The 23,908-nt window shown below is 37.4% G+C and overlaps 1 protein-coding gene across 1 annotated transcript; it reads right to left on the bottom strand.

Annotated features, from left to right (window-relative positions):
• Window positions 1-1,029: 1,029 nt before the first annotated feature.
• On the bottom strand, window positions 1,030-22,976 carry arhgef28a (Rho guanine nucleotide exchange factor (GEF) 28a). Its single transcript, XM_055154147.1, has 36 exons — window positions 22,857-22,976; window positions 21,502-21,547; window positions 18,264-18,405; window positions 17,850-18,185; window positions 17,045-17,207; window positions 16,661-16,841; window positions 16,274-16,331; window positions 15,389-15,432; window positions 14,910-14,979; window positions 13,044-13,117; window positions 12,827-12,954; window positions 12,572-12,752; window positions 12,379-12,472; window positions 11,950-12,033; window positions 11,648-11,687; window positions 11,001-11,102; window positions 10,556-10,679; window positions 10,012-10,144; window positions 9,787-9,842; window positions 9,631-9,682; window positions 9,271-9,385; window positions 9,077-9,186; window positions 8,822-8,962; window positions 8,495-8,742; window positions 8,295-8,420; window positions 8,081-8,198; window positions 7,749-8,003; window positions 7,074-7,150; window positions 6,816-6,994; window positions 6,642-6,733; window positions 6,381-6,566; window positions 6,035-6,255; window positions 5,463-5,510; window positions 4,651-5,235; window positions 3,403-3,679; window positions 1,030-1,455 (listed from the first exon to the last, which is right to left on the bottom strand). Exons 2-36 carry the CDS (start codon window positions 21,538-21,540, stop codon window positions 1,304-1,306), a joined length of 5,031 nt encoding a protein of 1,676 aa, XP_055010122.1. The 5' UTR covers window positions 21,541-21,547; window positions 22,857-22,976; the 3' UTR covers window positions 1,030-1,303.
• Between the last annotated feature and the right edge of the window lie 932 nt (window positions 22,977-23,908).

The following is a 23,908-nucleotide window of genomic DNA, read 5'->3' as shown; positions in this document are numbered from 1 at the left end:
GCTGAGCATGTTTCCACCAGGACAACACATGAAAAATGATACAGCGTCAATGCCCACAACACCCCTGACAGTTGACAGGCGTTCAACAACACAAGGCAAGACAAAACATTCAAAAGACATGGATGGAGGAAAACAGCTGTGTTAAGCACTGCAGTAGATTGGGTTAACATCCAAGTTTAACTATGACAAAAACATACTGACATCATTTTTGTCAAATCATTTTGCTATTAAAAGTGAAAAAATATTTTTCTTATGTGTAAGTAGTTTAGTTTACATATGGGTACATAGCTACAGGAGATCAGTGTTATTTTTAACATCCAATATTCATTCACTATCCACATTCAGTGGTGGCAATTGTCTAACGAAAACCTGGCTACTTTAATAATGACCATTAAAAGAGAGATATAAGGGGGGCTGAGGTAAATGTTAATTTAACGGTTGTTAATATAAGTTAAATATAACATGGTTTAGGAGTTTATACGATTACTATCTTGAGTTTTTCTCTGTCCTGGTTGTTTGATAGGACTAATATATCATGCGGAAAGACCAACTCTGTCCAGCACTGTAAAGACCCTTCAATGATCTATAATGCTTATTACAGCTAGAGTTAAACTTGAGATTACACTTTTCCTTGTCAGCTCTTTTCACATATAAAATGCCATTGGAGATAATCCATTTGAAAACACGGCATCCACTTCTTTGCTTGGTGGCTCTTAACCACAGTTTTATGGGCCATATATCCACATTGAATCTAAATGTTCCAGGATTTTATGTGCCTTTGCTGCTGATAGAAGAGTTCAGCTCAGGAGGGAGTTTATGAGCTGAGCTGCAACATTTCACTGGACAAGAAAATACAAAAGGATTTAATAAAAGTCAAATAGGGTCAAAGGCTTTTGTGTCATCATGAAGGTGTATTTGTTGAAGCTTAAATGACAACTTACAGTTCATACCAAAAGGTTGATAGTAAGCAACACTAATCAGGATCACATAGCTGTTTTTTTGTGTTTTGTTTTTTATTTTATTTTAGTTTATTTTAATGTAACATTTAGTATATTTAATAAATATAGTGCCAGAAACTGTACATTTACAACAACAGCAACTATGGAGAATGTTAAATACACAATGGAGAAACTAAAAGAAATGAAAGTTGTTTGAATATATACAACAATATTATTTAAAGCAACCAAGTGTTTCATTGAAAATGATCTTGTGATTTTTCTAATATACACAAATGTACAAATGAAAGACAAAATTTACACAAAGCTAACCTTGAATCTCTAAGTGCTTAGATGTTTGTCCTTCTTTAGAGATACACAATAGTCTCCTCCTTGGGCTCCTCCCCACTGCTGTCTGCATCAGCAGAAAACAGGTCCAGAGGGTCACTGTGATGTGGAAGCATGAAGCAAGAGTCGGCTGTGGACGACCAAGCCTCTCGGATGGAGCCTTCTCTGTGATCTGTGTGGGTAAAAGGAAAACAACCACAAATTGTATTATGAAAATGTATGAGTTTCAAAAGGAAATTAGAACAGAAACCCAGAACAACATTGGGAGTTTTCTGTTTAATTTAATTTATACATATACAATCTATGCTTCTGTTGTATGGACAATATGGAGTCTTTGGAATCATGTAGTCTTTGGAATAATACAGCAAACTACATTATTTTAATATTATTCAGTGCTAAATAAAATAAATGCCTGAAATAAATAAACACCAACAAATACAAATAAGAACTACTTGTATGGGCTAAGAAATAAGATTCATGAGAATAAAAAAAATAATATTACATCTTATGTTAAACTGCACTTCATGGACATGGCAACAAAGTAGATTTGGTCCTTAGAGTGTTTTCCCTGCAGCATATTATCATTGGTATGCTATACAAACCATATAGCAACATGCAGCATTTTTCCTAGTCTGCAAGGAGCTTGTGTCCTTTATATGGACACAACAATTACCTGGTATTAGTCATCAGATAAAATTTCCTTTCAGAAGATTCTTTCCAACTGGTTCAGCAGTTAGATGACCAAGTACAAGAAGATCACATGAAAAATGAGTGCACATGCATTCATACATGAGAAGCCAATCTGCACACACTTGAGTAGGAATATGCCGAGGTCATTTTCGTTGTCTCTGAACTGCAACACAATGGTGCATTTGCATTTGAAAAGCATTCCTTTTAAGGTCAAAAAGAGAGATTGGCCTGCATACCAGGCTATTTCAAATTAATTTAACAGAATTACTTTGTACATTTTTTGTATCATTATGCATTTCTCTTCTGTATCACTTTACAGGTCAGGTAAGGAACACTGGCCTCAAGACACATGTACACCCCTGCCTGTTATTGGCTGACGTGAGTTGCACTGAGGGCAGAGTGCATTCAATAACAAAGAAAGGTTAATAAGATGATCATTGACACAGAGACTGCACTGTCTACTGTCATTAGTAAACACAAACTCTACATCAGCTGCAGTTAACACTAACCCTATTTTATGTGAGTGAGGGATGGAGAGATCAGTCATACGAAATACTGACTGAGAATGGGGAGATTAGATGGAGGTCTGACACATCTGGGGTTAAATACAGATTAATAAGAGTCGACATTTATCATTTACACCCCCTGCCTTCGCCTGTGTCTTATGTGATGACAAGTAATGCTATAATGAGTTTTATAAAGATTTTTGAAGATCGATGTTGCATCAGGCCATCGATGTCACGTGCTGCTGTCTGCCCTGCCACTCCACAGATAGAGAAACTATTGATTTCTTTACTGTGGCACGCGGCAGCTGAGGACCAGTACTGTGACAGTTTGGGGAATGTTTCTTTTGGAATTAGACACTGATTAACTATCACAGAATCACACTACAGGCCCTGGTTTGTTTGTTTTTCTCACAGGTAGCAGCATGAATTAATGTCTGGAGATGAAGTCCAGACAGTAATTATGACTAAAGGGGATTTGTGAAAGATAATGCAACTACAGAAATAACCTTTACATTAAAGACCAATTAGCACTAAGCTCTTGGATATTAAAGATAACAAAGATTACCTCACTTATCACGCAGCTCCAAGCATTCATTTCATTGCCAACAAGCGTTTAAACAGTTGTTCTTATTATGTGTCACAAATACTTATCTGTTGCAACTTAATCTTGAGACCAAGAAAACAATTATAAATATTTAATTCATGCTAAGTCTGATCAAACACAGATTCTAAAAAGATGGACTAGCATGGGCAGAGTTGTGTTTTAGTTTTGTCACTGTCTGTGTGAATGTTCATATATGTTAAAAAAAAAGAAGAAGAAAAAACAGGCTAAAGGTTTTGTGGCAGAAAAGTTTGCTAAAAGATCATCTAAAAACCTATAAAACACTCATGAAATATAAGTAAAAAATTGAAGTATTTCTTACCAGTGGGTGTGTGCCCATTTCCTTGGCTTCCCGTAGGGGAATAGAAGTATCCAGGGCCCATTACCCAGGCTGCGCTGTCTGACTCTGGGCTGGTTGTACTCAGACCACTGGAGGACCGTCTGCTGTTGGACCGAGCCAGCAGGGCATTCAGGCAGTTATGTGTAGAGGGGTCATTTTCTCTGTGGTGGACATGACGGTTGTTGATGCTGGTATTGGCCTCATTCACAAATACAGAGCCATTATCGTTAGGATCTGCAGACTGAGTCATTGCAGGGGTCTGTGGAAATAAACAAGACAGATAAATTGGAGTGAAATGCTACAGATAAAACAAAGTAAAATGTGTTGATGTGAAAATAATATCAACACTGTATATAATAGCCACAAACTGAGATTTATAGTTCATATTCAAACAAACATAGTGACATTGTTTGTGTGGTAGTGACTGATGTAGGTGCATCACTGCACCAGGACCTTCTTGTATCCTCTTTGTTCCACCTGTCCCATTACTCACCTCAGCGTGGCCTCTCTGTGCTTAGCTGAGGCAGCACAACTAATTAGCATGTACCTCTGTTTGTGTGAGTGTGCGCATGTCATTCGATCTGTCTCTGACCCTGTGAACTCACGCCTTTGGCAACAACATTAGATTACCTTACATTAGAGCACCAGGACCTTAAATGCCTCGGCTGGCTTCTGTTCAGCCATACTGCTCTTGTAATAGAAAGATAAGAGCATGTTGTCTGTATGATATTTGAATCATAATGACCATCAAAAATCCGATATCACTATTCGTGATACATTATGAATTTCAAAAGAGTATGTAGATATAATGTAAATGAGGGAATTAGTACAAAGCAGCAAAGTGTTTATTGCATAGCTGTGGGGCTAGTGGTGCACATTTCAAACAAAGCAGCAATGACTTAAATAATTGCGTTAAAACACAATTGATTGGTCCTGAGACACATGCCTCTGGTTTTAATTATTCTGCTGGAGCAATCATTTGCACTGGTTTCATTATCATCAATCAGTACAATGTCTATTGGGGGTGGAAGTGCTGAAGCTCTAAGACAAATGATGTTGCAACTGCTCTCATTATAGCAGGCTGTACATCATCGAACTGTGTCGTTTTGTGTGTGAGAGAAAGTGCTGACAGTTAGCTGTTTGTATAAAATAAAAACAAACATTTGCTTGCACACTAACAGATTAAACATGAGCATGTTGCTAATTGCTCTATTCTTTTTTTTTTCTTACCTGATGTGTGTCTAATGGTATGACCATGTGTTGTATCCCAGTATTTCTCTGCTGGCTGTGTCTCCAGACATGGACCCTCTTGTTCTGGGCCTCCAGACGTTCACGTTCCTTCTCCACACTCTTTTGGCCTTCTCTGAGCCTCTCTAAGCTCTGCTGGTACTCCTCCAATTGTGTATCCAACTCTTCTCTCTCACGCTTCAGTCTTTCTGCCTCTAGGTGGCATTGTTTCTCTCTTTCTTGTAGCCGCCTCTCTAGCTCCTCCTGCTGGTTCTCTCTTGTTTGGCATTCTCGTTCCCAACGCTCTTTTTCCTGCCGTAGATGATCCTGAAGTCTTTGAGCAGTGGCCACTTCTTCTTTTCGTTTCTCCAAGTTTCTCTGTTTCTCCTGTTCTTGCAGTGTGTTTCCCCGGAGACTTGTGAAGTGAGGGCGGGACTGTGGGCGAGGTGATGGGCGCTCAATTTCTGATGCTAATAGCTTCTGAACTTCGTACCAGCTGTCCTGAAGGGTCACTGCAGCCTGGTACAGCGATGACAAGCAAATACAGCATCTCAACAAGTCTTTAACATCAATAACTTTTTTCTGAATCTAAGATGATACAGACATATCATAGAGTACTAAAACAGAAGCACTATGCAAATGTCATACATACAGTGCACTTCATTTCCCTTTGATTTGCATTCATAATTCAAAACAATGTGTGAACTGTAAGACTGGTGTTAAGTTCCTGAATCTCTGGTTGGTATTGAAAACATTTCAGTAACAAAGGGTAATATTTCAATATGTAATAAGAAATAAATACATAAATAATGTACCTTGAGACTGTAGAGTAACTGTGTTAGACTTAGAACACTTTGAGAAACCTGTAAATAGAAAAAACACATTTATTTTTATTTATTAGCATTAACTGTCATGTGCTCACAGTCAGATGATTTTGTTTTGTGTCCTCTTCCCACCGTATTTCTTCTCCTTTACCTCCCCCTAGTGGACGTTTTAATCTTTGCAATACTGTGCAGTAAAGTTAGAGAATATTTCTGAGGCCAAATGCATTTGCCTCAAATTTAGTAGGAAACTGCAGTGCCCATTCAGCCCAGTGTACTGTGTAAAGTTCCCCCTTTAACCACACCAGGAGAAGTAATTTAACCTCTCTTTTTATTATTACTCAACTATTCATTTCCATAAGTTTGAAATATAATTTACACAATATGTATTGCATTATTCATACCAACCCTGCAACACTTAGAAGATGAGAATGGTTCAAACAAGGTTTAGAGTGAGGCGGCTAGTAGTTTGTAATACATTGAGCATCACTATCAGATGTTTTGCTTTGTATAAATGTTCATTAAATTAAACAGTACATTTAAATGTTCATGACAAAATAATGTACCTTTAAATATATGTCTTTTTTCTGCATTTCCATCATAGAATGAAAATCAGAATCTTCTTTGGACCAGCCCTCCTCATTTTCCTCAGGGTAAGTCACAGATGAGTAAGACTCCAAATGTGAAGAGGGACTGACAGAAAACATGGAATCAACATCGTACTCAAGGTTGCCCCCTGGCAACCGTGAAGATGTCTTTGCTGAGAGAATGGTTTTCAACGTCTCAGCTAAAGATAAAACAAGAAGTTAGAACTACAGACATATCATGTTATTTGTTCAGAGAGGTAAAATAAAATGTCAGTATGAATATTAAAAAGATGTCAATTTAACATCACTAGAGAAAGAGGCTTACCTTCCTGTAGAGCGGCACTCAACAGTAAAGCTGCATGTGGCACATCTTCCTGCTGTTTTCGAACCAACAATCTTGGCTCAGCAATAGAGCTGTCGCTCTTTCCAGTGACAGCAGAAAGCTCAGCATAGATCTGCAGCTTTTCCTCTAAACTTGTGCAAATCTGCTGATCATGGCTCATAAGACTTTCTAAAACAAGGACACCAAACATTTAGTCCATGGTATGATAACTATTTTGATGTATATTTTTTCTTATTTTTTAACCTTGTAATCTATGGATTTTTTGCAAACGAGCATCAGCCGCTCGTCTCTCCTCCTCCGATTCACTTGTGTAATCTTGCTCTTCTTCTGGACAGCTGTTCAAACAAATACAAATAAGATTAGGAATGAAAATCAGCTACCATTTTAACTATGCACAAGCCAACATGCTATTCCAACCTCTCCACTGCCTCTCGGATCAGTCTCATCCAGATGTTTCGTTCATCTTTAGAGCTTGTGTGGACCTCATACATCTCTGGCCCTGCTATGGAAGCACTGATCAAAAACATCCCTCTCTCCTCATTGGCCACTTCTCGCACTATTAGTTTCTGGAGTGCAATGACTGGGGGTTTCTGGTCCTGTTATAAAAAAAATATAAATACATGTTTAATAAGTGAAAGCTTGCTTGTGTGCTACAGGTTAATGGAATGTGCTTACCACGGCAGCAAAGACAAACTTCTGATCTTTTTCTTGTAAGAAGATTAATGTGTCCGTAAGAAGAAGGGCCAAAACATCTGTGAAAACATATACTGTAAACATAACATAACCTAAATAATAACATTAGATTTAATGTAAAAAAGAAAAAAAGCTCCATAAAACTGCAGTAAAATGTCACTAAAAGCAATGAGTATGGGTGTAGATATTGAGCTCTACATTTCTGAACACACCTAATCAACACTGCTTATGGAAAGTGAAACGTGAATAATTAAAAATAACAATAACAATTCTCTGAACTAAGATCTTCCTAATTATATATATTATTTATTCTTGCTTATTAAGTTGCTCTTACTACTGGATAAAGGCTAATAGAGCTACTGTATGGACACTCTCACATTATACCAAATTCAATTACTGCTTGCTAGCACTAATGGGGCTTAGCAGAAGCAAAGCATAGGGGTGTCATTTTTAAAGATTGTTTAGACAAATTTCCATTACCCATTTAAAGAATATGTGCAAAATTCTGTTTTTGGCCCATTTAGGTTTGCCTATTTAGGTGTAATTCAAGAGAATATATCAAGTATATAAAATATTAAAGATTCACATAGATTCACTGTGGGTTTACATGTCAATAGAGTATTCCAAGATTATTCATGTGATATTTCATTGTCTCACCTTTAAGTCGTCCTGTGGCAGACTTCCAGAGGAGCACCCCCTCATGTAAGAGTGTTTGTCCTGGCCTCATCATGTCCTGCTTGCGGAAAGTATGTCCATTCTTCAGTTTAGCAGAACTACGATTCTCCATCCGTGTCCACACCTCCTGTAACTTTCGCTGCCGTTCATATTTACAAACTCTTTGATCTACTGCTATTATCACATCTCGAATCAGAGCAAGTGCTTTTGTAAGATCCCTATGCTCCTCTGTGCCAGCTGAGAAAGAGTGGAAGTGATCAGAGCACTGGAACATAAATAGCAATTCGTCCAACAGATGGCAGCATAGAACCTACCTTGAGTGTATTGCAAAATCCTCTCCAGCAGAACTGGGTACTTAGTAATCCTTTGGGTTACTAGCAAGATGCACTCTGGAATTTCCCTTCTTCGTGCCAAGTAATTATTTCCTTGTTGCTTGAAAAAAAACAATCAAATCACGACCATTATAAAACAAAACAAACAAAACTGCTCACAGTGTTGTCCCCAGACTAACAAACTCCTGCATTTTACCTTGATAAAATTTAGAAATTTCTTGTTATTTAACTGCAGTTCTTTGAAGAAGCTGACTGCTTCCATATGATGACTGCAAAACTCCCCATATAAATGAGTCATTTTCTTTCCATTTTCATCTGAAAACTGCACAGAAAGCACGTGTATATTTTAGTATGAGATAATAACCCTTTGAACAGGTTGGTAGAGCAATCCCAAACCTGTTGAAGTAACACATCTCCAATCCGCTGAATAAGGTAGTTGTTCTGTCCCTGAGACTGTGAGTTCTGGCGTCGTTCCTTCAAAGCTGAGAAGAAGCCATGGTGGAAAAGCAGCAGCTGGTCCAGACAGGGGAAGAGGCGCTCCACTGCCTCTGCATCCAGCTGGACCTCCTCTTTCACACCTCTCCTGAACACCTCGGCCATCACATGCAGGGTCTGGAGGTGGTGGATCTCCGTCTGCATCAGCTCTGGTTTTTAAAGAGAACATAACCAATATTATAGTTGGTTTCAGATATTCAAATGTATGATAAACCTCATTCATCTTACCATAAATAATGTCCTGTCTTTTGACACATTTTTTGTCCTGTTTTCTACAAAATCTGTGGTCTACAGAAGAACTCCATGACTCAGCCTCATAATGTGCCGCATCCACCAAGATGTCTTTGAAAATATATGCATCTACACAATCTAATCAAGAAGGAAGGAGAGATGTAAATTTATATATTTATATTTATATTTACATGTATTTTAAAACATTTCACAGGCAAAAATGTGATAAAAGCTATATAAATGTAATATTACCTTCTCCTGATGAGAAGTCAGTGGTTGACACTGGAGTTATTATGGGGTCTTCTGTTGAGCTGGTCACTTTAGAATGATCAGATTCTGATTCTGAATTTTCACTCTCAAGTCTAAAAAGAGAAGAATTTTACAGTTTGTCACACTAGTATACAAGAAACAAACTTTAAACGACACATGTAATGCATTGTTTTCACCTTTCAGCACTTTTGAAAAGAGGGCATGGCAGTGTTCCAATGTCTTTTTTTTCGTCAGGGGGTATACATGTTGGAACAGGGATAAACTGAGGTGGACTCTCCCGGATTATAAAATCTACAAACAATAATAAAATCTGAGTAATATGCCAAAATCTAGGTACTACAACTAAAATCCAATGATTTTGTGAGTACAAATTTGAAACTCCAGCTGTATGGAGTGCAAAGTAACAATAATGTAAATAACAATAAAGTAATTTATGGGTCCACCGAAAGTAATTTTGAGTAAATTCTGTCAGTCTGTCTGTCAAGTACTGTCATTATATAATTGTCAAAATTTCCTGAACCTTTGTATGAACTTACTCTGTGGGAGAGATGCTGTCTTATTCTTTACCATGGGAACAGCATACTTATTCTGTAAAGTAATGAACGAGATGACAGTGGTATAAAGTATAGTATAGTATACTGCACATACAAAGATGGCAAAGTTGAAAGTAAATCACTTTGAAAGTGACTTACCTTTAAACATGGGGGGATAGAGTCTTTACAGTTTTTATGAACAATGGTAGTGCAAACTGAAACACAATGAACAATCCTTAGATTTTGATACATTGACTTTTAGCTTCACACAAAGTTTTACATGATAAATAAGCAGTGATTTTGCACAAGACACAATTGTTTACAAACTATAGTTTGGTGAAGGCTTAAGAATGAAATGTGAAAATGACCAAAGTCAAAACTTACCAGAGCAATGCAAAATAGCCTTTCCAGTGGCTGGTTTGTCACAAACCATACACATGGTAGGGCCCAAACACGGGCCAGAGGAAAACTGATGTCCATTCAATTGTCTGTCTTTAGCCTCTCTGTCTTTCTTTCCCTTTGAAAAAAATGCCATAAGTATTATGAAGATGACCACTCTTCACAGACAGGTGAAACTGTGTGCCAAAGCTAGGCTTTGTCATTCCACTACAAAGCAGAAGTGATCTTTGTCTAGTTTCTATTTGCAAAGTAAACACGCCTCAATTTCAGGGGATATACTGATTATGAGGATCCTCCGCCTTTTTGTACAAAAAAACTCAGACTTCCATGGAAGGCTGAGCTTCCCACTGGGGATTAATCATTAAAAGGGAATCTATGTTTGGACTGACATTCTGACCTTGAGATCTTTCCAAAAAACATTTCCTCATTTTGTCCCACCACATACATGGATAAAAGCACCAAATGCAATCTACTAATGCTTATTATTGAGAGTGTAGGAGGAAAGGGCTCTTTCTACACAACTTTTTACCTTGGATTTAATGCGTGTGGTAGACATCCTGTTCTTAAGAAAACTGAAAGTACGAATCACTTTATGTTTCTCTGACTCCACCTTCACTGGGGCGTTATACTTGTCCTGCTCCTCCTCTTCAATTCTGTGTAAAAATCACAGCAGTTTGTCAGTGCATTGTATGTTGTATACTCAAATCAACGTTAGAGTTTGTGTTAGTTTAAACAGCGCATCTCTAGAACCTTGAGTGTTAAATGTATGCACAAATTAACCCAAGTCACAAAAGGTGGTGAAAGCATTTTTTAGAACTTCACTGTTTTTGTTAGTGCCATATTTTGTGCAAACTGTTAGTAAAACATGTCACACTTAGTTGAACGAGCAGTTCAAGTTGAACAAGCAATTGATGGATGTTAAGACATTTCTGCGAAGGATTAGTGATAACGGCCAGTTTTAAACCATCACATACTCTTTGAGGAACTCGGACAGGGTGAGATGTTGGAGGGACTGAACCAGCTCAAGGCTGCACTCATCTTCAGCAGACTGAGCACGTTTGCAGAAACTAACCTCCCTGTAAAAACACTCTACAAGTAAATTACATGCAGTAGGCTTAGATGATTGTTTACTCCAGGTGAATGCAATAACGAATTGTGGGAAATAATACACACAGTGTGAAATGGGTTTCAAAAAGTACATCGAATGCCCTTTTTTGACTAATGTTTTGTATTTTAGTATCTCAATGTTTAAGGTATTTCTTAGTGTGCTTGCTACTCTCCACCAGGGGGAGCTGTTAAACTTCTATGGAAATAAAAAGATTAATTACTACATTTTTACATTGTGCAAAAACATTTTGCATTACACAGTACAAATGGCTGAAGAAGGTAAGGAGAAATTGTACTTCTCCTCAGACACAGTGGTTCAGTAGTAAAAAGTCTAAACAAAAGCCATGACTAAATAAAACCTGCTCTGCGCCTCACAAACAAAAGGGCTTCATAAAAACAGCATCAAACTACAAGGAGGTGCTTTGATAACCTAGCAACGTGGTAGCCATGGTGACACACATGTTACTCTCCAGCATTGTGATTCACACATTTTAATTTAATAATAACAGCGTACCTTTTCTCATGTGACTGTTCGGATATAGAGGTTTTTTGCTCTGTGAACAAAACAAAAAGTGGTTAAAATGCAAAGGTAGCCAAAACAGAATACTCATGCAGCAGCAGACATTGTGAGGTCAACAGGCCTATTGTCCAGAAGTAATTAGTGATTTCATAAAAGAAGAATAATTATGATAATATTGCAAGCAACACAATCACATTGCTATTATACACATAAAAGCAGCATGGTTGTGGTATGCTCAGCCAGACGCTTACATATTGATGCACTACTGATGCCCTTGATAAGTTATTAGTACTTACTATAAGGGTGTAGAAGAGACAAAGATTTAGACAAAGAGAGGGCCTGAAGAAGTGATCGGCCATAACTGACGCTGTCCGTGCGATCTACAAAGTTGGAGAATGGGAAATATCAAGTACATATAGAGTACCACTATGTACAGTCAATTTTGTTTCATATATATATATATATATATATATATATATATATATATATATATATATATATATATATATATATATATATACATACATACATACATACATACACACACACACGCACGCACGCACACACACATATATATACATAAAAAACAGAATTTGACTGTATTTAATGGTAGACTGGTACATGCAAAGTAAAACTGAGGGGAAAATCGGTGACTACTACACGCCAAACAGGTTGAGTTAGTTTATGTTAGCTCTAGGCTTAAACGTGAGCTGATGCATACTGACCAGGACTGATGTCTCGGGTGGACTGATCTTGACAGAAACCAATTTTGGAGGAAGAATATGAATAGGAGCGCAGTCTGACGTCCTGTTTTGGTTCCTACACAGTATCACAATATAAGTATATCACAATATAAAAGGATTAATAAGAAATAATAAAAAAAAAAAAAATGATGCTATAGAAAATAGGGTACTTTACTTTTGAGGTGTGTTCACATGAGGAGGCAGATAGACTGCGAGTGCAACTTAATGTAGAAAACGGACTAAAATCTTTTAATTTCACATCGTTTTCTTCAACGTCAGGTAGGAATGGGGACAATAGTGACATTGCATCAGTGCTGTCATCCTCACTGTTCAACTCCAGAGCCACTAGACTGGGACTAGAAAACAACATTGTAGCATGTTTTGGTTTTTTTCAGTTAAAACAAATCTTTGAACATTACATTATGCATACCTTAGATCCATATTATCCATATTCATCAGGGCTTGAGCTGTGTCCTCTACGTCCCATAACTGACTGTCTGTTCTAGTGCTGTTACTTGTCACTCCAGAAATGTGAACTTTGTGAACAGCAGTGTCACCCTAAGATGAAATAGATATAGATCAGTATAATTAATTAAGAAAACATATACAGACATATTTTGGTTATCTCTGGTGTAACTATGACTAACCTCAGATGTGCCCTCTAGGTCATTTTGGATGTTCATCAAACTGTACTTTCCATCAAATCGTAGAGATGTATTTACTGAAAAGACACATACATTTGCAAGTTTAATTACTACAATTAAATACAACTAAGATCATTTCTATTGAAGATTGTGAAGGACTAATCAGCATCTAATCTAAATAACATAATTGTGACAACACAAGGTAAATGCACATCACACATTGACTACAGCCTTCTGTTCTAGGTTGTTCTGTTCTGTGCCTTTCCTTGTATCAATTGATTTTTCATTTCTCATGCTAAGGTTAACTGAAGAAAAGTAACTGGTTGTCATTCTTATTCATTGACCTTTGACATACACCCCATTGAATTCACAGCTGATATAATCAATATATACGGGCTTGTCTGTTCATGGGTTTTAAGTTAGACAACTGTCCTCCGTGATCAAAGCAATTAAGCAATTCAAATTAAAATATTGCTTGCCTGGAATGTTCCACAGTACAGCATTAAACTGGTCCATCTTGCATTTTTCAATTACAGGTTCTTTTACAGCTCAAAAAACACCTTGCATTCTTACTGTGAATGTGGTCAGCTTCCTCCTGATATGACCAGTAACTTGACTTAGTGGCATAATCTGCTTCTCTTCATGGAGATGAACATGTTTAATACTGTGAAACATTTCAGACAAAGCAAAAACCTCTCCATGGAAACTAACAGGTGGTGGACCCATCACCAAAAAAGTTGCAAAGTACAACTTTATGCATAGATTATGAAAAGTGCTTTACCTGTGCTTGCATTAGCTGTAGACTACAATGGGGCACAGTAAAACAATAAAGAAAACCACTTTCTGAGCACTCTACACTGTAAACTTTTCAGCCAGACTTTGATGTCTGCTCCAGCCATGCCTGCAGTAATGTAAGGGAAATCCTGGGCATTGCACAGGCATTTCCTCTCCACTGCTCTCACACAGTGAAGATGTTAACATGGGGCCGTGCATGGCGCACACTCAAGACTTATTTATCAAGGCTCATTTAATATGATGCGTTTCTTCATGCCACTCTCTGGCTTCTGGACAAAATAAGAAATTCATTTCTTTTTTAATTAACAGTTCACAACACTATCATTTACATCAATGAAATGTTAAGAGGTTAAAAAATAACATTTTAAGTAGGGAAATGTAGGAGTGCAATTCATCACCACTTTAACTTTATAGGATCCTCTCAGCAGGCGAGATACTTGCCTTTAAGCGCTTCCTTCCTCACAAACACACACTAAAATACTAGTAACTATGGCAACACTTGAAACATTTAAGAAATCTCCAAGTTTTTACGAGCACTCACAAATGCCACTGTGCATTTTTAAAGTTACGGTATGAGGCCCAACAAAAAATTTCACCTTTTGACAAACTACGACATTGGGGCTTGTTAATGTTCAGCCCATTCAGTCCAGATACAGAGCTCCACTGTCCCACCACAGAAGGGGGGAGGGGCGGCGCTGGGACGACAAGAGGACAGAGAGAGGGCATCTCCACAAATCAGACATTGGAAAGTGGGACAGGCCTGACCCCATTCCAAAGTTTTAGTACCAGTGACGGGGCAGATTACAGCACAACACCACTTAGAGCCTGACTGGTGAAATATTAGTACTAGTAACACCTTTTATGAAAAATGCAAAAACAAATCAGGTTAAAAACTGTTTAGAGGAACATGGGTGTCTGCAATGTTGAACTCAGTTGAATAAGCCTTCCTTTGTAAATTTATATTACATACTAACTTGACAAAGAAGTGCAGATAACCTTATTGCATTGGTCAGACACTGATGCAAACGATATACTATTTGCTATTGCAATAATATAACACAGATTAAGTGATACCTGATAATGAGGATGGGCAAACTTCACAGCTGTCATCATCCAAAGAAAGAACAAGATGCTCTTCAAAACCCTAACAAAACAAGATCAAAGTTTTTGCTTTAAAGATACACATTGTAATTTTTGAGGTGGAGGGTCCACCACCTGGTAGTCTTCATGCACTTTTGCTTTGCCTGAAATGTTTTACAGTATCCATCTCCATGGAGACAAGAAAGTGACAGCAAGTTACAGGTCAGGTCTGTGGGGAGCTAACCAAGCTCAAATTAAGAATGTATATTTTTCATGGTATATGTGAGCAGTAAAAGCACTGTAATTGAATAAGTGCAAGATAGATCAGTAATGCCATACTGTGGAACATTCTAAGCAAGTATGTATAACATCTCAGTAGAGACAAGCAGTGGACAAGCGGTGGACCCTCCACTTGAAACGTTACATAGTGCACCTTTAACAAAACTAGTATAGAAGAAAATCTGTGTACTTACATTGTTTGTCTGGGTCTCTTCCATGCACAACTTCTTTTTCAAATCTGTAAATATTACAGTTGGGTCATTATTCAAAACAGTGTGCTTCACCAGCTTCAACTAAATGTCTTCACTTCCATTTGTTCTCTATACTGAAAACAGGCCAACAAAACTGGCCAGTGAGTTGTTATTCTTTTCCAAAGCAGCAGGCTCACAACAAGCGTGCATACTGCCCACTGTGAACCACCATTTCTCTGAGAGTAAACGGACAGAGGCTAGAGTTAAGGTCAATACTAAGACACACACTTCCTGTTCCCTCCAAACAAGTCGATATGAGCCTGCCATCACCATAGTTACCATAAACTCAGCTCCAGTTTAGGAGACGAATAATGTGTGTGAATGAAGCAGGTAGTTACTTGAGCTAAGGACAGAAAAGGGTTGTCTGACTAAAAGCTATGGTTGCTATGATCTTTATCTGTGTTTGGTTGCATGCCAGATAGTGTATGTCACAAGCTAAACATTCTTCCATTTAGTGTTACAGAGTACAAAGCGCAAGTACCAAGGCATAAAACCTTTTATGGATTGCACTGGACATGCTTCTGGCTTTTATGGTTTTTAAAACTGCAACAGCATTTGTAGGCTAAATCGGTTTGGTTGTTTACTTGAGGTAGTGTGAGCATAGAGATGTGGTTAAAGCCATCAATTATTGAATGAACCTAAGACACTGCAGAACTCCACATAAAAAGAAAGATTTCTGGAGCTGAGTACGAAAGCTTTTAAAGATAACAGGCTGATGCAGTGGTGTGCACCTTACACGTGAAGATATAAACAACAAAAGCACTGAAAAAGATGTTGTTTGGCATTCATTACAACATTTACCTCTTATCTGAGAGAAATAAATCTCACCTTTGTCATTCAAATACTGTTTTTGGTGAACCTCACTGTAGGATTTAAATGCAGTGACCTGAGAAAAGAAATAAATAAAATAATAATAAAACATTTCTAAAAGTAAAGAATGCTATCATGCTATGAGTGTCACTATTGCGACTGTTGTAGTAGACATGTTTTTGTACTTAAGTACCTGACTGTCGTTTGATTTACAATGAATTTTATGGCATTAATATGACCTTTTCTTCACTTCACTAATTAACTAATAAAATGTGTGAACATCTGTGTATATATAGCATATGACACAAATACACTGAAATGTTTACAGATGTCTCAATAACAATAATGCTTTTTAATTAAACGAGTGATGATGGTTTTATTAATAACTTGTACTTCTGAACAAACCAGTTTGAAAGTAGAAGGATCCTTTAGGCGTTCTCGGAGTGTCTGAATGATTGTCTGATGGGAGCTTTGGCCCAGTGAGTGTTGCACAGTGAGAAACAAAGAGTTTAATGCAAGACAGAACCTCAACATGCTTGAACTGTCAGACCACAGGCACCACACACCTGCAGCTGGGTCTGCAGAGCTAAAAGGGAGAGGAAAAGAGAGCTAATAAAAGGCCTGAGTAATACATAATAATCAATGTTTAGAATCTACAGAACATGTTGACTGTTCATTCTTAGATGCAGTAAAGATAGAGGAAGCTTGATGCATACTTTAATAACTAATATAAACAGAGAATGTAATTCAGTTAAAACCATATCCTTATGAAAGCATTGTTAAACTTACTGCTCTTCTCCTTTCTGAACAATCGGAGGAGTGTCCACATCCTGACTGGGTAGAATAAGTGGCCTTTGATTTTTATGTTGATAAGTAAGAAAATGAGAAAGATGAACCAAACCCAAGTGTACAGCAAGGTGCAGAATGGGTTTACTGTTCTGCGGATCAGAATCTGTAAAAAAAACAAAAAAAACAAAAACATATAAAAGCAATATAACTAAAAGTCAAATATAAATGTAGTACTGACACTACATTCAAGTTTAGGGCAACCATTTACTTCTCCCAATTAAGTACTTATTATTGTAGTAGGTTTAAAATATGTTTAAATATGATTTAGACAATACCAGGAAGCACAGGCAGGTCACAAGAACTACATCTACAGACAGGAAGAGGAATAAGAGTAATAGTGGCAGCATACCCTCAACCCAAATGATAGAGTAAGAGAGCAGAGGAAGAATCACATTTGGTGAGCACTAGCTGATTTCACAAGCAGAGTCTACAGACACTCTGATCTGAGGGAGGAGGAATAATGTCAGTAATTGCTTTGTCTTTGTCTCCATGGGCTTGGCTGGTTCAACACATCATGTGATGGGAAAAGAGCAGAGTGGAGACAGATCCTTTAATGAGTTTATAAACACAAACTGACAGGAAATCATAACCTAAAACACGGATGTGATGAATTTCTGAACATAGTTGTTCCAAATCCAATTCTGATTTAGATTCATTTGCAATATATTGTGCAGCCCTATGGCAGATCACAATGTCTTGGGCTTAGACAGCCTTACAAAGAGTACAGGCCCTGTCAGTCACTCACCGGTTTCATTATGTTGCCTAGTTTGAAAGTCTGAATTTGTCCACTCCAAAGGGTAAACAAGGTTTGACATAGCACATGTTATTTTCTCATCCAACAACCTCAGATCTTCTTTAATGTCAGGAAACTCTTCATTTCTCTGGGTCGATTTGCAAAAGATCTTCTGAATGTGAAGGTAACTGTGGGGTCCAAGCTGGTTACTGCTTGATTTTAAGTATTCTGCAATGTCTTGAGCCACATCCTTAATATACTGGAACGAGAATTCTATTCCACAAGGCTCAACATGGTCCTCGGATAATCTGTAGGGTGTAACCAACACACCTTCTGGAAGATCATGGCCTAAGAAAAAAATGACTATTCTTAAGTAAAGATCTTCAGTATCAAATCTGACAATCCTGGTTTACTGATAGAACCTACCTGGAACCACAAAGCTCAATGTGTGACCATCGTCTCCCAGTTTTGCTGCTGTCACATGAGTGAGCCGAGACCCTTGAACAACCACATAAAACTCTGAATCTTCAGAACAGGAGTGCAGTTGAACATGGTGCTCTCTCAGTCCCTAGAGTAAAAAAAAAGTACAATACAATAAATCCATAACATTACAGGGTTGAATAAACTTTTCAGGCAAACTAAAAAGCATTTTGCTTGTCACTCTGCAGTCAGTCAGGACAGTCAACATAAATTACCTAATTTTTTAAATATATCTTTTCAGTTCCCTTTGAATGTCTTAATTGAAACTAATTTCCCTTATAATGGTATGTCATACCATGGATAAAAGTTAGCTTAGTTTTTGACAGTGATCTCTGGCCTCTCCTGCCAGGCTGTGTCTTTGACACAGACTGATCCAGTAACAATAAAATATTCACAAGCTTGTGCTTGAGCTTCATGCCTTCCATATGGGCAGGTGTTAAGTCCCATATTAAGTCTTGTGTTACTCCTGCAAGTTCAAATGTAGCTTTTACTTTCTTCCCTTCTCTGAAATGTATGTAAGGAAACAAACAGTATTACAGTATGAGTCTAGAGGGAAAAAACACAACAAAAGTGCTGCTGATGGTCTCCAGGAAACCAGCAATCATCAGCCCTCCGGTCTCTTGCCATGATCTCCTGAGTACACCGCACAAGTGACGTCAGGGGGCCAGATTACTGTTAGAGCAACAACAACAAAAGAAGCTCGCCTAACACACACTTATCCTACATGAGCTACAGCTTGACAGCAAGATAGGCAAAGATCATTTTATTAGTATTTAGTAGTTGTTTAAGTCATCTTTACTGTACACTGCTTTACACACAAAAAGGCATCTGTGGCTCACATTCACACTTACATTCTTGTCACTTTCCCAAGACTTTACTAGAGACAAATTTAAAGTAAGGTAGCAGCAGCATGTTAAAACATTTTCTCATAGTCAGTAAGCGCATGCCTCTGACCTAATCTACTGTACAAATGAGACACTAATAACTAGTCTCACTGCCAGCTCAACAAGTAGTGGCCACAAGCATGTCTTTTTGAAGAACACACCTGGCAAATACTCCAATGTAGTTACATAATGAAAGAGAGGAAACAAGGAGAGTCTGCTGAAAGCCTGCTACATCTGACCTCACTATTGAATACAGTGTATAGGTCTAGACTTGCTCAAACATGTTTTTCTTTTATATTCTATTTGCCATTGATAAGAACACTAAGTGATATTTAAATAGTAAAAAGCAGAGCAAACAGCTATACTTTCACACAGATATAGGCTTTGGTACATACTGTGTAGCTTATCTGACTCCATTAGTGATGATAAGAACTCGTTTAGTTTATGAGTGCACTTTTTTTAGAACATGAACATGAGTATTGCAAAAAAGTATAGCAAAATCATATCAGCCTGTGGAGTATAATCAAAATGTATCAAAGTCTAAAATGTATTGTGTAGGTATCACTGGATCTGTCAATCTTAACATATCCCCAATGATTAAACATCAACTTTTAAAACTTGGTATGTCAATGTCAAAAATCCAATTTGTGATTATTGTGAGATGAAACATACAATTATAGTTACTCATAATCACTAACACCACACTAATTCACCAGCACCAAACAACATTCCTTTCTCCATTTTCATTCCAGCTTTCTAATAGATCACTCTTCTTCTCGTATGTGACAAGCTTTTTGAAATCTTTTTTTTTTTTTTTAAAGATAAATTCAAGTTATCACATAAAAAGACAGATTAAGAAGCACATATATTGATGTTTACTTTTCTGAAGTACTGATTGAAGTAAAATTACTTATTTTTGCTTCTAAAACTTTTGATTATATATTTCTTTTTTATAACATCTCATCAGTTTTTTTCTTAATTTTCATTTCTTGCATTTGTTCTAGGCTTTCCCTCAGATTTATTTATCCCAATTTAATTTAGTCTGAATTAACAAAGAAAACATTGTCAATATAAATTTTCCATGCATAAATAATAGAAACTTAAAATGATTGCCTTTTCACATTAAAAATGGTCAAATTTGCCTCCCTAAAGTCTGAACTCTAATCACTATTCACAATCTAGTCACCCTATTCACAAACATATTTTTTAAATTTAAGGTAGGCACATGAACCTTTTACACCCCTTTTCTAATTGTAAGATACATCTCTGCACAAACTTGGGGAAAAAACATAGGGTCACAAAAACCCACCTTCTCAATGCACCCATTTATCATGCGATTTCACCAAAACAGGGTCTGGTTTGAGAGTGACACACGCAGCATTTGTGTTGGTTTATCGTTTAAGTGTCTAACAATAACTGTATTCATAAGTTAGCGTGCCTACACAAAGAACAGCATTGAAATCTGGATCTCATTGAGTAGTGAGAGTGCCTCCTATTTGGGCAATGACCTCTGAGGGCGGAGACAAACACTTCCTCCTTATGGTGAGTAGAAGTGACCAGGCAATAGACTGGGAATAGTCTGGGTCTGTCTGCATGATGTAGTATCCACCTCTGTTATTGGTGGAAAAGTGTTTTGTTTTGTTTTTTTCTTACCCCTCCCTTTTTCCCCCAACAAAATCTGGTGGCACAGCAAAATAAGCAGACATTGTGCTTACTTGAAATCTGGCAACACTTGACAAGCCCACCCACGTTTGCACATATACATACTGTATATAAACTAGAATGAAAATGGGAAAATTATAGTTATTCAAGAAAAGGATTATTTAAAAAAATATCCTTATAATAAGATTATTTAAACTACCATTGGACACAAGTGTATTTGAATTCCAAACATTGTACAACAACAATGAGGCGGGAAACATGAACAGTTAGCCTTGATTTTTGTGCATACAAACCAACACTGTTGAGTGAAGCAGTTAATTCTAGGTAATGAAGCATGAGATGCATCAGTATGGGCAATTTGAGCTCTGAAAGAACAGAGTCTGATGAGAGGGTATGGGCTTTAAAAACATGGAGGAGAATTTCCGACATCATTAAAAGATCCAAAGCCTGATTAGCATAATGATTAGGACCTGTAGGACATGTGAGCTAGTAAAAGAAAGATCCTAAAATCTATATTTTGGTTGAGACATGACAGCAGTTATGGCATAGAGCCATAAAGCTTTTATGTTGTAACAGTTTGGTTACCTGAAATGACTTTAACAGCACCAAATATTTAGCAATACAATATAATAACTTACATAAAGAGGGACAAGGTGCACTTTTTCTCCCTCATCCATTGGAGTCCTGCAGAAAAGATTCATTTCAGAACAAAACATAAAATATAGAGATTTACTAAAAATGCCCTAACCAATTAATATGATACTAATATACGTCTTATTTGCTCTATAGGTCTAGACACATAGAACCAACAGAACTAGATCTGCACACACCTGGTCCACACTGGCATCATGTGATGTCACTTTCTTCCACTGTACTTGACTAAATGAATACTGTAGTAGATACTGCAGTCTTTTCTGTCTTTTAATTCAGTTAAATGTATATGGATTAAACTAATCCACAGCACATAGAAATGAGGAGTCTGGCAGATACAAAGCATTGCGTGTCTACAGTGTGGGGCATCCAAACACTTTATCCGTGAGACACAAATATCCATATCATATTTTTTATTCTAAGTTCAAGTTCAAAGGATATTTAACAAATAGGACAGGGGAAGCCACAGGCTTGGGTGTCTCTGTTTAATCCATTCACCTCTGTGGGGCATTGAAATATGTAAAGTGATACCGTTTGTGTTGTCATGTAGTCCAATGTTGTTATAGTAGGAGAGAACATCCCTCTAGGTCTACAAGATGTGAATATAGTGCTCTGTTCATAACTATGATCTCACACACACATCTGTAGCTCATAGCTTCTAGAATAAATCAGTATAGCCTCTGTGGACAAGCTGTCACTGTCTATAGGCATAGGCGCTATGATTCTTCTACCAAAGTGCAAAATGAAGTGTGCCATATACATGGGAATGGAGCGTGTGAAAAAAAAGTTACACCTAACCCACACCCAACCTACACCAAATATAAACACAGCAGTAGGCTAGGTCAGTATACACAGATTAATGTAATTAGAGTGACATTTCAACTTTTATAGACTTCACATTGTACAAGCAAGTACATGACTGAAATTCAAGTTTAGACACAATTTTGGTAAGCCTATACAGTCAGGGTGCATTTTATATACAGGCCTACAGCACAATACTTGGGTAACATAGCAATAAGAATTGAGTCTAGTAGATCATGCAGCCCGGGTGAGGTTTCTGACGCATTTTTTTTAGCTTTATTGAATAATAACCTAATTTTGTTCTACAGTAGATACTTTAACGATGCTAAAGGTCTTTTCAGAGTCTAAGAGTATTAGGCTGGTCTACACCGTAACATGAGTGAACAAGTTAACACAAATCAGTAAGCGTAACAGTTTACTTGCAACAGTTAAACTAGGCCTCCATTTCAGCATTTAATATATTTAAACAGAGTATTTAGTGGCTCTAAAGCAAACTGTGTTTTTCTTGCTTATTGTAAGTCATGTGTACGCGCGCTATTACCTGCTTTTGGCTCTTCTCCCTCGCGGTGTATGAAACTCACAGCTCAAACTTTTCACCTTGAATCCATTTGCAGTTATTCACACTTTAGTGCAGTCCACAGTGTCGCTCGTACACTGCTCAGTCCATGGAGAATGGGAGTTGCAGGTGTCGCAGGAGCCTCTCAACACACACACGCGCGGGCGCACACACACACTCACACGCACGCACACACACACAGACAGCCTTTAGTCCAACCCCTTTTCTAACCATTTCTGTGAACTCAGTAGACTACACGTTCTGCATGGCATCTATAGGTTTAATATATTACCCATACATTTTCATATTTATGTGTGGTGCAAGCAAGCGTTACTTTTCTGCACATTTTTCACTATAGGCAAATCTTTTCAACTTAGAGCTGGGTCACCCATTGCTCTAGATTAGAATCATTAACTGCAAAACAAAACAGATTTTTTATTGTTTTTTTTAAAATATCATATATGTATCATTTGTTATAACTCATTACTTTTGAATGTTTGATAATAGTCTTGTTAATGCACTGGATTGTATTACAATATTGCCCTCTGGTGGACAACAAATATTTAATTTAATTTTTATTGAGGAACATTCCAAGCAAAGCAAAAACAAGCGGGGCCCCTCTCTTTAACCAAAAAAGTGACATACTGCATTTTTACTGTTTTGCCTTGTAACTTGGCTCTGTGGAGATAAATAAGTTTAGAGCCATATGGAGGAACATTCCAGGAAAAGCAATAACATCATCGAGATGAGCCACCCTCCACCAAAAAAGTTAATGTGCAAATGAAAAGTCCTATATTCTGAAAAATGTACTCTTGTGAGCTTTAAGCCAAGTCACACATGTTTGAGTCACACTTTATTATTAGTCTGTCTACATCTCCAAAGCTCAAAATGCTGTTTCACCTTGTGATGTAATACAAAACACTGCTCCCAAGTATGTGATGAGGAAACGACATTAAAACATAGATCAGAAAACAGTGTAATGTGGGCCCTTTAAAACAAACTGGACAAACATTGTGTTTTCTTGAACATATACTACA

The sequence above is a fragment of the Boleophthalmus pectinirostris genome, unplaced genomic scaffold (genome assembly GCF_026225935.1).
Source record: "Boleophthalmus pectinirostris isolate CB_2022bp ecotype Guang Dong unplaced genomic scaffold, ASM2622593v1 HiC_scaffold_18, whole genome shotgun sequence".
Taxonomy (NCBI): domain Eukaryota; kingdom Metazoa; phylum Chordata; class Actinopteri; order Gobiiformes; family Gobiidae; genus Boleophthalmus; species Boleophthalmus pectinirostris.
This window is presented reverse-complemented; position numbering and strand designations above follow the sequence as displayed.

Excerpts from the sequence above, each read along its gene's own strand:
- arhgef28a (XM_055154147.1), bottom strand. The coding sequence starts at position 21,540 with ATGGATGAGGGAGAAAAAGTGCACCTTGTCCCTCTTTAT. Across the intron at positions 11,103-11,647 it reads GAACAGTCACATGAGAAAAG|GGAGGTTAGTTTCTGCAAAC; the intron begins GTACGCTGTTAT and ends GTGTTTTTACAG. Across the intron at positions 9,386-9,630 it reads GACAGCATCTCTCCCACAGA|ATTTTATAATCCGGGAGAGT; the intron begins GTAAGTTCATAC and ends TATTGTTTGTAG.